We start from the raw sequence: 15,158 nt of genomic DNA, 5'->3' as shown, positions 1-15,158 counted from the left end.
AAATATACATTGTTTGTATGTTGGATTTATTATTTGTATTTTCCTTTGTTCATGCTTTTAAAACTTATTGTTCATTCTTTCGTCACAAATGTTGTTATTCTAGTTATCGAGAGAGTATAACTTCTATCGATTGTTAATTGTCGCGTTGCGTGCGATTGTTCTATAACTTCCGGTTCTTTGTTCGCGAACATAGCTATTGTATAGCGACACCTGCTGTCTGGTTGCTTTGTCTCGAATAATTATCATTAGTCAGCAGAAGATACGCGTTCAAGGCTCGATGCGGCTACCATTGTGAGCGTGTGATGTGCCCTTGCACAAGATACTAGATTGCTCCAACCCAGTGGACACTAATGGATTGTCCAAATTGTCGGCAATTCAGAAAAATAGCCACACGCAAAATTACATATGTAGTAACTTGTAAGCTGCCACGAGGTGAATAAAAGTTATTTATTTTACTGTTTTGTCATCATATATAGTTGTGTCTACTTATGACGTAACAAACTGACAGAAGTATCCATTTATATTTTAATTGCGCGAATACGATTGTTCATCTCTAAACACAATTGTTACAACATACACACTATGAATCAATTAAAACCAAGGATTCACCCTACCCGCGGCACAGATAGCGCGCAGTGGGATTCGAGTAAGAAAGGTTCCAATCGAACGGTAAACGATTCGCCGCTACGAAATGAGAATGTCCCCTGTGACGTAACAATGCTGTTAGTTTATTTTAATATTTGCGCCAAATTTGATTTTTTTCTTAATGCAGCCATAGTCTAATCTAATAGAGCATGGCACTATCACAAGACATGTTGTTGTAGTTACTGTGGTAGGTCCTGGTGTCGGTGGTGTTACTATTTATTTACCGGTAATTGTTCCAACCCTGTAGTGCCATCCAAATAACAATCACAAAGTTACATACGTGGTAACTTGTAAGTGTGCATGAGGTGTATGAAGCAGAACACCCGTGTTATAACGACTGTCGTTGTCCGCCATGCGAGGATAAATAGGTTACATTCATATATTAACACTACTTACGTTCACGTCAGGAAATATCATGAGACCAAATCTTTGCAAATAGCCTTGCCTACAAATGGCTGGTTGTTGTGTAATATCATGAGTCACCAACTCAGCAGCAGAATAAAGACCCCGCCTACCAAGGGACCTCCCAAGGCACAAGGTATGAATGAATTTCTATGAATGTAGTAAACATGGTGTTTATGCATTCGCCATAGGAATCTAATATGCGTGTATGATCGGTATACAGTGTAATACGTTATGAAACGCGATGCAAGGCTTTAGTACACATAGCAGGTAAGTTTGTGATAACGCACCAATTAATGGTAAATTAAAATGAAATAGGCTTGTCTTAAAGACCACCCTAGTGTTTCTTAAAATATATGCGCATATGTCGCTCGCTGTTTCTTACAGAGGTCTCATATCACTAAATCAAAACACCAGAGATCGGGAGATAAAAAGTTGTAAAGTTCATTTAGTTTTTTTTTAGTTTGGTCATTAAATCTAAAGGTTCTATTCCATAAACTTACAAACAAACTGCAAAGGTTAAACTTCAATGTTAAATTAAGCAAAATGTAAACGAACCTGTTGGTTGTTCTCGAAGAAGAATAATTCCCCAAGCGTACCATCCAACCTCAACACACGGGGATCGCTGGTTGTTCGTCTCTGTTCATAACATGGGGTCCAATACCTTGATGAGGATTGTCTTTTAACTCGGGATTTTTGCTCCTTAGTCTCGCTTCTCTCATTCCTCTTGCTTCTTGCTCTTTGCTCCCACTCTGCATCTCGTTTTTTCCTGCCAAGCCCCGTGCCCTCACCAATGTTAAACGTAACACGCAAACCCGCAACGTTGGGCTGTCGTTGCTGCGCAAGTATTAACCCGGTAGTCCCGTACCGAGTGCCAAGTGTCCTGCAATTAAACGTGGTGACGATACGACATTGTTGTGATGTTTAAAACTGGGCCAATTGTGGACCGTAGGACCTCACCCATACACAATGGAAAATCTATTACTCATTGTTTAACAACTGCCTCATTTGTACTAGAACCTTGATGGTAGCACCCTGGATGTTGGGGTGGTGGGCCAACTTTGGTCTAAACAAAAGAACCTTATAATGGAAGTGTTTGAAAGACCGCTGTTTGTCACGTGCTACCAAAGTCAAGTTTATTCATTTATGTCTGGAACGAATGAGAACTGAACGCTATTATTCATAATCTTTGTAAACCACAGAATAAACATCTACAAAGTTGCATACGTGGTAAGCGGACGAGGTGTATGAAAGAGAACACCCGTGTCATAACATCTATCGTTGCCCCGCCATTGCAAAGCAAGTTACTTCATAGTATTTACTTACGCGCATTCTTGCGTACATGCGTTGTATCTCATTTGCAACAAGACAGCATTTCCCTTTAAAAGTGGATTCGTTGAAAGTATGAACAACACGTCCGCCACTGTTCTTGCAGAACTGAAGCCGAGGGCTGCCACTCCTGTGGCCGGGACCAGAGATCCACTGCAGATATCTAAACATATTTAAGTCACACCTGACCTTCATTTTGTCGCCGAAAATATCACCAGTTGCATCAACACACTATTTTGAGCGTGCCCTATGATTAAGAGACGGGCGTGATCTATTTGGACGCGATGGCTGAGCTATTTTAAGACTCGCGTTGTCACGATTTCAAGATATTTTACTACAAAACCACATAACGCCGTATAGATAGCTATAGGAGAAACTCAAAACGTGGGGAAAGATTTTTTCAATGAAGTTCATAATAGAACACGTTGTATCATATTACGCAACATCCGTTTATTTCTCTATAGCTAAAACATGTGCTATATCATAGAATTGCGTTAGCCGATGACTACATGTTATACCTGAACAGTATCTCGCTATAGCAAAGGACGACAGAATTGTGGATTGTGTACTTTGGTTGATATCAGGGGCGCTTCTTTGTGTTCCAACTATCTGCCCGGTTCCCTGATTGAATCTCCCAGTCTCTAGGTTGGATGTGGTCATTCCATCCTGGTGGGGCTGGCTTAAACTTATTTCCCCGCTGCTAGTGACCGGGTTGCGACCAAACACGATGTTGGATCGCTCGCTTGGATTCCTTGACGCGTCCGCCATCTCAAACACGCATCTGAATATAGGAGTTGGTAAAAGAAACGCAATGTTCGTTCCTTCGTATACAGTATACTATAATTACTTTAGGTATCAGTTATGTTTAGTTTAGGACCAGCATACAAGAGAAGCATTTTGTCTGTGTTGTATTAGTGATATGCTGTTTCACGATGATGCAGTAATTTTGTTTTTGCTCAGTATTTCTTTGATGCAGTAATTTTGTTTTTGCTCAGTATTAACTTTGGCCAAGTTTCATTGTTTTATTTAACTTGTATGAAGATATTTTCATGCATTGGAAATGAGAAATACTTTTACATTTTGTTTAAATCCGCTCCAGGGTATACTGTGTCTGTGTTTATGGGAGGTGTTTGATCTTATCTCAACAATTGGGGTGGACCTATTCATTAAATACCTCACCCTGAGCTTTGGTAAATAGTTTGCGCCATCTCGGGATTTTCCATGTACAATCTGCACGACAGGGTGGTGTTCATCATGCCGTCGTTAGTGCACATGTCCATGTACTCCGTCTTACGCTGCGCGCGTGGCCGGTCTGTAATTGTGATATTGTTTCAAAACTTTGCTCTCTGTTGGTTTACTTAACGATTAAATAAGTAATTGAATAAAACACTCTTTTACGTTGGGCCAACGGCAGTCGTTATAACACGGGTTTCCCGTGTCATACACCTCGTGCCCGCTTACGAGTTACCACGTATGCAAGTTACAATGTATGTAACTTTGTATTACATCATAATTTGTTTCAGGTAAATATTTTTTCGTCGAAATGATATATTTACATTTATTTAAAATATATGGGTTATGGAAATATATGGAGATAAAAAACAACTTATATTTAAATGGATATAAATTTAAATACATTAATAAAGCTTGTAATTAGGTTACAGCATCAACGTATCTTTAATCAATCCTGCTCTTTCATTTATTTTATCCTGCGCGTGTTATAGCGACTCCCATATTTTCGCTATATCAATTAAGTGTAGCATTTGGTGGTAAATCGAAGAAATAAACAGGACACTGTGCTATGGTATTTAAACACCTCAAATATCATTAGGGAATGTGCATGGTTGATGAAACTAATTATTCTTGGAATATCACCAAGGTGTGTCCTGTATATTGGTTGATTCATTAAGTGAACACACCCTTGGTTTATTTCTCTTTTCCGCAAAATCTATAAAGCGCTGGGTGAAAATTTATGTTGTGTTTAGTACACAGTATGCCCTGCCCAGATAACGGCCGCATTGCGCAAGCTACCTATGGAATATGATTAACACGGAATGACGTAATGAGATCAACACGTATTAACGACAAGGCTGCTGTCAATCAAAGCCGGTTAACATTATTGCTCGAACTCAATAGTCACTCATGGATTGTCTAAATTGTCAGCCATACAGAAAAACTATCAAGTTACATACACGGTAACTCGTTAGCGAACACGAGGTGTATGAAACAGAACACTCGTGTTATAGCGACTGTCGTTGCTTCGAGGTTGATTAAGATACATTCGTTCAATACTTACTACTCATGTTGCAAGTCTGTGTTTCAAAGTTCATCCCGGGTAATCTGTCACAGCTGGCAAGAGTGCATCCCCGGCTTCGAACCCGCACCCCTGCGGTTGTAGAACTTGAGCATAACGTCCATTGTTCCCATGTCGACCATTGTGGCCTTGGTGTGGATCGTTGGTTGGCTCGGTGTTGGTAAGTTAAGGTTTGGTGTCGTTGTATAAGATATAACAAAGCTGTAAAGGAAAGATACTTTGTAGAAAAGGTTTGTATCTTTGTATGGAAAGTTACTTTTACTCTTTACTGTTAAAGTTGGCCTCTTTGTAGAAAATCTAACTATAGATGTATAATACTATACTACATATTAAAATGCAGTGTATGTATCCTGTTATAATGATTGTCGTTGCCCGCCGCGCGAGGATAAATACCTTACATTCTTTCAGAAGAAAGCGTAGCAATTTGAGCCTAGTGTTAGTTTTCACTCCACTTTCGACAGACATTACATTAATTCCTACGAAATCAACCACGCTAGAATTAATGCGCAATAAAATTTAAATTGGTCAATTAAATGTTGACATTAATCCTACATTGAGGCAACTATAGTGTAGCAGTCAGCTTCCGTGTCTACTTATCAGTGCAGGTGATCGTATAATAAGATTATGATAAACACACGCCTTGATTTGGCAACAAATTCCCGCAACTGTTCTATCTCCATTGACCCCAGGTCACCATAACGTTAAGATCGCAATCAATTCATTAAAAATATTTCCAAAACTTACCCGCTGTGGATATTGCTTCAATTGACATGAAATAACCGCCAAGATTCAAATATAAATAAAGAAATAAATAACACCTCTGTCGCGTCATAATGGCGTGCTATGCTGTCAATAATAATGATTGTTCAGTCACAGTCAAGTGTTTTATTTAAAACGTTGCAACCAATTCTGTAATTAGAAGTTTCTAATTATAACCTTGGATATATCATGCCGGAAAGTTTGTCTGAATATTCCTGGAAATCTTGTGCCTCGTTCTGGTCGATCTGGTCAAGTAACTCTGTCGCTAAATCGCATGTTTATATACTGGAGCCTAAACTACAAGCTAGGATCTCCTGGGGGCTACAGGCAAAATGTTTCTTCCCACAATACCTTAACCAACTAACCCGGCAAGTAGCAGCGTACGTGTTACGGTGTGTGTACACCTTATGTTTACCTCCTAACGCGAAAGTTGTTTTATTTATACCAATATTTAGTTCACGCCTATAACCCGACATCATAGCCCAAAGGCAAAGTGTTAAATTACTGGATATTTAAACCCGATCTCGATGTGATATTCAAACACTTATCCAGTCTACCTTCAAACGCCCATCGCTCTTTATAAACCTTGAGATAAGTTTCAAGTTTTTGCATTTCATATTACATGACAGGGGTTCTCCCATTACGTCATTACTTAAAATTACAATCAATTCTTTTGACGCTTAAACTTGCGCGGTTTGATTATTACGTCACAACCATAGGAAGAACAAAGACCTATTGTTTCAATTGTTTGCACAACTAACATGTTGTTTGTTGGTAATTGTACAGAATATATTGTATTCGATTGTTTTCTTTCGTTGATGTGACGTTGATATATGACGTCATTTGGTCAAAACATTCATAGAGGAGGTGGTAGCTCGAAGTTGGGGTTTGGTTGTGGAATGAAATCCCCTGTGTTGCTGGGAATGTAATGTGTTGTTACTAAACTAACCTTGGTATATATGAATGAATAGATGTATCCTCACATGGCGGGACAATGACAGTCGTTATAACACAGGTGTTCTGTTTCATACACCTCGTGCCCGCTTACAAGTTACCGCGTATGTAACTTTGTATTACATCGTAATTTGTTTTAGGTAAATATTTTTTCGTCGAAAGGACATGTTTACATTTATTTAAAATATATGGAATATGGAAATATATGGAGATACATCATGTATGTAAATTTGGCCAACCCATTGGAGACCACTGGGTTGTAGCAATTGTCGGTAAGCGTCTCGCCTAAGGACACACACGCCTGTAAATGTGACATTAACACATCGTATACAAACAAACAGGGTGTGACGTATAATGCTACTTCCGGGTGTTTTAAAATTTCCCACTCGTGGGTTGGGTTGTTACGTCATAGTAGGCTAGTCTATGATGTCATTATCGGTATCTATGACTCATCAGACACTCACCCTCGGGACCACAGCGGGCGTTCCTATACGTTGCAATCCACTTGCTTGTGTTTCAACATTGGTGTGCGGGGAAACACGTCGATGCCGTCTTTGTGCATGCTGTATAAATATGCTAATATTTAAAACATGTTTTATTACGTAATATGCATTGAGTAACTGGGTTATAGCATTGCATATTCTATATTTATAACTTGGTTCACAAAAGTAATTCACACTCGGTTGCAATTTGTAAATATTAAATTAAAACAAACTAATTGAAAAAGGCCGTAAAAGTGATTATATTGCTATGCTATTGTTACGTGAGTTCGATTCCTTTGTAGCTCTATGACGTCATAATCGTCATCATCCGCCCACCAGAGTGAGATAGAGGACGCATCGGATACTTTGCTTGATCTGTGTAGATAGATAGATCTGACTTATTCATTCTGGGGTGGCGGGAAACCACAATCGTTATAACACGGATGTTTCATTTTATACATCTCGTGCTGCCCGCTTACAAGTTACAATGTATGTAACTTTGTGGGTGTTTGTTTCTCTGTGTGGCTGACAATTCGGATAACCAATTAGTGATCACTAGCTTGGAGCGACATCGAGCCTCGAACCCATACTCTCTGGTCTATAGAGACAGGCTACTACTGTGGTAAAGCAGCAAATATTCAAACACCGACGTCACACAATACGTCATGATGACGTCACCTTGACCAAATATTGCGACGAGAAGCTTTGCTACGTGGCGTCCTGGGAGTGGATAAGCGAGTCACGTGGGGTTTCGGTTGCTTAGCAGCGCTTTTTTCCCTCGACCAATAATGGGTGTCGGCTGTCGTGGACAATCCATCGCCCAATAATGACGATTCTTCCGTCACAGTTGTTAATGAATGCCTGTTATGACGTAATAAGCAACTTGTTAGTTAGCCCTGACAAGATGACCTGTATAAGACGTCGAAACTTCGGTTGATATATAAATGCCAGGAGGGCCGTTTAGAAACTGTAATAATTGTCTTTCTCCTTTCTATTATCCCTTATGATGGTAAACAAAGATTACCCACAGAATTATATAACCGTATTCTCACGACTCCTAAATAGCGTGAGTGACTTACCTATAACGAAACACGTGACTGTCACAGTTGAGTGGCGATCCATTGTCCTCGCTGTATGTGTCACAATCGGTGGGCAAAGGCGTCCAACAATCACTAGCTGTGACGACATAATGGCTGTACTTGGGCGTATTTAAAGGTCGATGATTCGTCCAATCTGCAGCGTTGTCATAGAGACTTCGTGACGTAAGGATTCTATTTTTTCTCTTCTTTCGATATCTCTGAAAGACATCGTTGTAGGTTAAAACAATTGTCGTTAACTTTTTTTAAATACACATTTGCCCGCAATAGTGGCAGCATCGAGCCTCGAACTCAAATCCACTGGTCTAGAGGCCAGCGCTCAAACCACTGTGCCATAAAAAACAATGCTTGACCAATAAACATCAATAATGACGTCATAAAATACTATTATCAACTCACAATGTAAAGTGTGGCGGATGTTAGTATTATGACGACAACAATGGGTAGTATGACGAATGACATCCACGGTAGATTCCCCGAAACTATAACTGGGGCGGGTGCGGTGGGGGGAACTGTAATAAATATTAAATATATTAATATATAATTACTCATAGCACTTTGGGGTAAGATGGGATACTGTTAATTGTTTAAAACATGTTTAGGAAATATGGGATATTATATGTTAACGGTATCCATCTTGCCCCACGGTTCTGTACAACGTTTCCTGTGCATTCGCTAACATATATATTCAAATACACTACTAATAACGTAGTAAAATAAACCATCTCGCCCAGCCTACTATATCTTATTTATTGCCATCGTGCTCATATTTAAAAACTAACCTGCATTCGGTATCTTCACATTGCACTCCCATATAATACCAGGATAACCTGAATCCGATGCGCTCTCTTTTGTACTGAATCCTCTTACTGCGATATTCACCGTTGTGTTTGGAGTTACCCCGATAGAAAACTCGAGGAAACTTCCCTGAACAATTTGGTAATAAATCTTTAAACCAAGAGAAGCCGCAACGTCCTCCAACGTCTCGATGTATGAAGTATCGTACGAGTATCTAGGTTGGATGGTTAAAACACGGGTGTTCAGTTCCTTACACCTGTGCCTGTTTACGAATTGCCACATATGTAGCTTTGACAATTTATACAACCCATTATATTTCATTCACCTCATACCTATTATAACTACCATATATGTAACCTTGACAATTTATGCAACTGATTAGTGAGTGCAGGATTGCAGCAAATGCCGTTTAATGGCTTGGCTAAGCACAAATTGACCCAGTGGTTGCGGCGTCGAGTCTCAAACTTACTATTACTAATTACAATACACTGGGCGCCAATTTAATTGCGTAACACGTTATAAGACTTTTGCTTAACCGCAAGATGGCGTAGAAGATGCTAATTCAAATATTTAATTGATTTAAACACAACATAAATTTTAACGTAACAGTAAAACCGGGACCTTAAATTTCTAATGCCAAGGGATCTCATTCTTGTTTATAATGTTGTGTTTCACACCCATAGTTCAACACATACCTGGTTAAATCATCGTCGTAGTAAAAGTTCACATAATCCCTGTAAGTCTTAAGGGCGTAAGGGTTGTTACTTTCAAAATCACCGGCAGTAAACCAACTTACTATGTAGAAATAAGACCAAAAAGTAGGCAGGTTTGGAAAACCACTTTTCGTTTTCCAAGTCACTCTTACAGAGTTGCTGCTCAACGCTGTACACACCAGGGTGGTTCTTGAACCCGGTACTGTCGATAAAACTGCAACAAATACATTTAAAACCAATGCTCACCGTATAACTGCTCACAGTCCTTACCGTACAGAATCAATAATAGCAACATACCCGCCACCTAAGTATTCGAACTGAAGATTGAAACTTATAATTTAAGGATCGAATCTGGAATCACGAACCATGCAGTATTGTATTATGACGTCACAACGTCCAACCCGCGTGTATTTTTACGTCACGGTGCAACTTATTCCTTCCAGTCAACGAAAGAATTGCGTTCGTGATGTCACAACGCAATAGGATGCTTCTGTTTCTATAGAGTCACCATCGCTTCCGTTTCACACGTCACACAGCGCTCTGTAGCAACCTACAATTGTGACTTCACTGTATACGCTTTCGCGAGTTTATAACTCAGCTTATTTGAGGCCTTAATGTTGTTGTGTAGATATTGCTATGGAAGGGGTTGAGATTATTACAGACGATGGCGGGGGGGTGTACGACAAGGAAGCGGAAGCTAACAAGCCAAGGTAAGCTTACATGGTTATTCACCGTCTGTGGGGTTTAGAACTTCAACGTTGCTTATAATATCTTAGCTTTATATAAGCGGCAAGCAGTTAACGATGTCGCATCGAATGTTTACATTTCCGTGATTAATGTTAAAACAACGTCTATGTTTTGCTATACGTTACATGTAATGCAATCATAGCATATACTTAATAAGATGTCGCAACATTGCATAAACTTTGTTTACCTCTTAAAAAAGCAACGGGGCGATGGATAATAACGAACATACATCGATGACTGGACCTGTTGTCACATAACTTGGTCTCAAACTTTTTTTACTCGCGTCTCTATTTTATCTTAAAAAGTGATCATCGTATGTTTGTGAAAAACTACAGCGCACAATTTGTGACTTTAATTTGTTTGATTATTGAACCTAATGATTGCTCGCGTACTAGTTAAGGGAACTTCATGCATTGAGTGCTATGTATAAGCGGCACGAGGTGTATGAAGAACAATCGCGTGTTATAATGACTGCAGTTACCCCGCCATGCGAGGATATATACAGTAGGGTGGGGGAAGATGGGACAACTTTAGCACATATTATCTAAATGTCTTGATCGTGTTTTAAACAATTAACAGCAGTCTAGGGGAGTCGTGAGGATACGCTTTTATAATTCTTTGCATTTTATTTGTTTACTACCAAATTGGGCGGGAAAATAGAATGAAAAGGTGTCCCATCTTCCCCCAAACTATATTTACATTAAATCCACCTACAGATCTCGCCCAGTAAGTGGGGAGGACCGCCCGCTATCGGGGGAATCCCTCAATTTAAGCGGGACAGTTAAACGAGGTTACAAGATGTCCCACATCGATCAAGATGCTGTTAGTTTGAGCGCAACGTTAAAGGTGGGTGGTGACGTCATGTTGGACTCTATGGTTGGCTGTGGGTGTAATATTGGACCGCGACCAATGCTGGTTGTTCATATTGTTTAATATAAAGTGTGTATAGTAATGTGGGGTAAGATGGTTATAGGTATCATATATTATCCCATATTTCCCATTGTTATTTAAACAATTTGCAAAACTCTTTTATGGCCGTGAGGATACAGTTATATGGTAGTACTAGTACTTTGAATTCCAATGCAAACACTACACTTCGCCACCGGCGGCATGCAAAGTGGTTAGCGTGCCACTAAGTTAGTTACATTTATTCTCCCAGAGAGGGATGCGGAACCAGGGCATGCTTGAAGCGATCCCCACCGGCAAGACTGACTCTCCTGGATCACCACGTGGTTCTAAAAGGTTCAGTTTCAAATCACCAAAGAAATCAAAGAAACTATCAAGCAAAAATGATGACACAATTAGCATTATGAGCTCGGCAGGTAACTACGGTTCATTGTGACGTACATAATCCCATATATGCGTCACAGTGCTACCATTGTGTGCGTGTGTCTTTGCAGAATGCTCCAACCCAGTGGTCACCAATGGGTGTTCCAAGTTGTCAGCCATTCATAAAAATAATCACCCACAAAGTTACATAATTCGTAAAATGTAACCGGGCACGAGGTGTATGAAACAGAACACCCATGTTATAATGACTGTTGTTGCCTCGCCATGCGAGGACGAACATTCGTTACATAAGTTACAACTTATCTCAGAGTCTCATTTCAACTACCCACGAGGATTACGAATAGAGGACGTACGGGGAACCCCCTTCGATGATACCGTGAGCATGATCGGAGGTTACATCATGGACGCTGGGCCTTTCCAACAGCAAGGTACATCGCCAGTGATTCTATACCTTATATACGTTTATGTATATATATTGGGCAAATAATAAAATACATTTAAATATCCTTGAAAACTTTGTCGTGATCACAAAATTACAAAGTTGTTGTGTACGAGAACTAAAGTAGAGCCTCGGGCGGGTTAAGAAAACAATTTACTAAACGATCACCCCTGTGTTCCAAACCTTACTTTTCACCCCCTTCCAGATGGAATCCGAGACACAATTGGAAGAAAGAACATTGTGACGTTGAAGAAGATGGTTAAACTTGAACGTGGTAACGTCGCTGTGGATCCTAAAGTTCTGGTAAGTTACATAAGGGGTGTTTAAACTATCAACCATACAGAAAACAATCACCCACAAACATACGTGGTAACTTGTAAGCGGGCACGAGGTGTATGAAGCAGAACACCCGTGTTATAACGACTGTTGTGCCCCGCCATGCGAGGATAAACTTACGTTTATTTATTCAAATTAACATCCAACCTCACGCAGGTCCTTACACCCTATAGATTCCAAATCCTTTCAACCAAAGCTCCGTTCAAGGTGAGAGTTATTTACATCTAATGTATATCCAGCTTCAACCCAGTGGTTTCCAACCATTTTGCACCAGGCGTAAAAGTTAAAAAATTATTTACGTTATAACTCCGCACCATTCTAAGTGCAATACCCTCGTTTAGATGGAAGCTGACATTCACTTCTTGGAGATCAAAGCACTGGATAGCCCGACACCTGAACGGGTGAGTTTAATTGTTTGGCAAGCCTTGTTCTCTTGTTTTTAGCTATTTGTTTTCAATAGGTTTTGCCACAGATATAATATATATTATATCTGTGGTTTTTACCTGTGGCATGTTTTAACGACTTTCCTGTTCCGCTGATAATTTATCTTTGTTTTTGTTTTGATTTAATCTTTGCTATTGTAGTGGAAAGTACACATACAAGAGAGCATGGCTCTAATGAAAGGCTACGAATATTACAACGATTATAACAGAAACGCATAATGAATGAATAAATGTATACTATAAGATATAAAACACCTTAGAGTTGGTCAGTCGAGTCAAATTTTCCCGACATATGGGGAATTCCCTGAATTAAACAAATAAAACGGAAGTATTCATTAATGACGTAATAATGTATAAATAGTTACTGAACAAAGAATTAAGAACGTTAGTATTGAAATTCTAAAACGTAACACGCAATAGACGATTCAACTGTGACGTAACGGGAAGTCATTTCAAGAAATATTTATTAAAGCTTAGCTTACCAGAGTTGTTCTTATGTTAGGGGAATTCCCTAGCACGAAACTTCAAATTTAACAGCAAGAATGACATTATTTTGTTTACTTTATTTAAAGCAAGACAAATTGTATATAAGTTTACAAAAACAACATAAACTTTATACATCTACAAATATGATTGTGAAGATTAATTAAAACAACAAAGAGACGAAATTATCAGCAAAACAACAGTTATTAAAACATGCTATAGATAAAAAATAAAGATATTTATGGAAAACTATCGGCTGTTTAACAAAGTAACTACAATGCAAATATTTTCAATACATGTCTAACAACAGCTTTATACACCCACGTGTTGGTAGAATGACTCCATTGTTACATCACAATGCATATTGTGATGTAATTACTAGATTAATATTGAAATGAAACTACCTGCATTAGTTATTGAGCACGGTGTGTTTATACATGGAGGGTAGTAGAGTGGGTGGGAGGTGTCACATCATGTACTGTTGTGCATGGATATAACCGGCTCTGTGGTTGAATAATTGATCTTCTATGGTTTTGAGGTTCAATGCTGCGCGAATGTAAGCTTGTGTGGTCAACTCTTAATTTCAGGAAGGAACTAAAAAGATTTATTAATTTATGTGTCTTCGTATAAAAAAGTTCCATCTCTTTGTTTATGCATAACCACAAACAAAATATGTCAAGCAAATACAACCTTTCTATGCCTTCATGTAGAGACATATATATTCATACATACACAATATAACCACATAACGTTTCCCTCCTACTTTCCAGTTAATCGTCACCACGGACACAGGAAAGATATACTTCATGCAGATGATCGGGACGGATGATGCCGATCACATCATTGGGAGGGTGGCGTTGTCGCTTCGAACAATCTTCCCCAATGTCGCGCTTTCGTGAGTAAACTATATCGATTGAATGTGTGGCAAGATAAGGTTGAGTTATTATTATCTGAATGTAACCTATTTATCCTCACATGGTGAGGCAACGACATTCGTTATAACACCGGTGTTCTGTTACATACATTTCGTGCCTCACAAATGTGAGACGTTTTAGTAAATTACATAAAAGAACAACTATGTATGGTATTTAATTTCTCCAATGTAACTTCAATGAGAGCATTTGATAAACAGAGCGTGTGTGCTTCGTGTGTGTGTGTCGTGTGCGTGTGTGGGTTATGATTCATAACCAGGACACAGGATGCAACTATTGTTACAACACCATCAACTTTTCATGCATGTATTGCAATGTGTGGTTGTGGAGATATGTTTGTGTAGATGTGTGTGTTGCTGCGTGTACATTTTGTGTTAATCTATGTGTGTAAGACATTGCACAATCTACACCTTCCTACATGTATATTTCATAATAATATTCCGGTATGAAAGTTTCTCGTGATGAATATGTTTAACATCCATGACCACACAATGCACATCACCCATGTGTTCCTATCTATGTGCCAAACAGCTTCATTCAACACATTGTTACATAACAGTCGGATCATCAAAGCATCGTTGGAACCACTGGGCCGGCAGAAGATCATCCAATCCATGCTCAACCAGGGTGACCAATCGGAACCCGGGCCGTGTGGAAACTTCTCCGAGATGTATCGTTGTATTTGTGACTACTTGGGGGCGCCAGTGAGGGAAGAGGTTGAATGGGTGCGTGGATATTGTTTCAAATAATCGCCATTGTTTTGTTATGAATGAAAAGTTGACTGTACCCCCATTTACCCCATTAGTGACCACTGGGTTTGGAACAATTGCCGTTAAGTGACTTGCCCAAAAGCACATACAAAATAGTAGCAGGGGCTACCTCAAAGCCCTAACTTTGCTCGAGAAGTGAGCGCTCCTTACCAATATGTCATTGCACCACTTTAAACAATCACTTTATTACATCATAATTAATTAGTGATAATGTATAATGAGGAA

At 39.3% G+C, this 15,158-nt stretch overlaps 3 protein-coding genes across 3 annotated transcripts in view; 1 reads left to right on the top strand and 2 right to left on the bottom strand.

Annotated features, from left to right (window-relative positions):
- Window positions 1-511: 511 nt before the first annotated feature.
- LOC100179307 lies at window positions 512-5,877 on the bottom strand. The gene is made up of 8 exons (XM_002123469.3): window positions 5,435-5,877; window positions 4,673-4,891; window positions 3,556-3,688; window positions 2,895-3,157; window positions 2,374-2,539; window positions 1,606-1,930; window positions 1,042-1,197; window positions 512-704 (listed from the first exon to the last, which is right to left on the bottom strand). Exons 1-8 carry the CDS (start codon window positions 5,520-5,522, stop codon window positions 606-608), a joined length of 1,449 nt encoding a protein of 482 aa, XP_002123505.1. The 5' UTR covers window positions 5,523-5,877; the 3' UTR covers window positions 512-605.
- Window positions 5,878-6,216: 339 nt separating this feature from the next.
- On the bottom strand, window positions 6,217-9,100 carry LOC113474679. The gene is made up of 7 exons (XM_026836682.1): window positions 8,765-9,100; window positions 8,382-8,494; window positions 7,965-8,182; window positions 7,564-7,746; window positions 7,167-7,260; window positions 6,868-6,966; window positions 6,217-6,366 (listed from the first exon to the last, which is right to left on the bottom strand). The coding sequence occupies exons 1-7, from the start codon at window positions 9,060-9,062 to the stop codon at window positions 6,289-6,291; spliced, it is 1,083 nt and encodes a 360-aa protein (XP_026692483.1). The 5' UTR covers window positions 9,063-9,100; the 3' UTR covers window positions 6,217-6,288.
- A 929-nt stretch (window positions 9,101-10,029) lies between these two features.
- The window catches only part of LOC100184810 (F-actin-uncapping protein LRRC16A-like), a 15,320-nt gene continuing 10,191 nt past the window's right edge, over window positions 10,030-15,158 (top strand). The window contains exons 1-9 of the mRNA XM_026836786.1: window positions 10,030-10,203; window positions 10,957-11,086; window positions 11,400-11,562; window positions 11,839-11,958; window positions 12,175-12,272; window positions 12,462-12,512; window positions 12,647-12,706; window positions 14,002-14,126; window positions 14,723-14,888. Coding sequence (XP_026692587.1) covers window positions 10,130-10,203; window positions 10,957-11,086; window positions 11,400-11,562; window positions 11,839-11,958; window positions 12,175-12,272; window positions 12,462-12,512; window positions 12,647-12,706; window positions 14,002-14,126; window positions 14,723-14,888 — 987 coding nt within the window. The 5' untranslated portion in view covers window positions 10,030-10,129. The remainder of the gene's footprint in view (window positions 10,204-10,956; window positions 11,087-11,399; window positions 11,563-11,838; window positions 11,959-12,174; window positions 12,273-12,461; window positions 12,513-12,646; window positions 12,707-14,001; window positions 14,127-14,722; window positions 14,889-15,158) is intronic.

Source organism: Ciona intestinalis, chromosome 11 (assembly GCF_000224145.3).
Source record: "Ciona intestinalis chromosome 11, KH, whole genome shotgun sequence".
In the NCBI taxonomy this organism is placed as follows: Eukaryota; Metazoa; Chordata; class Ascidiacea; order Phlebobranchia; family Cionidae; genus Ciona; species Ciona intestinalis.
Note: the sequence above shows the minus strand (reverse complement) of the source record. Positions and strands in the feature narration are given on the sequence as shown.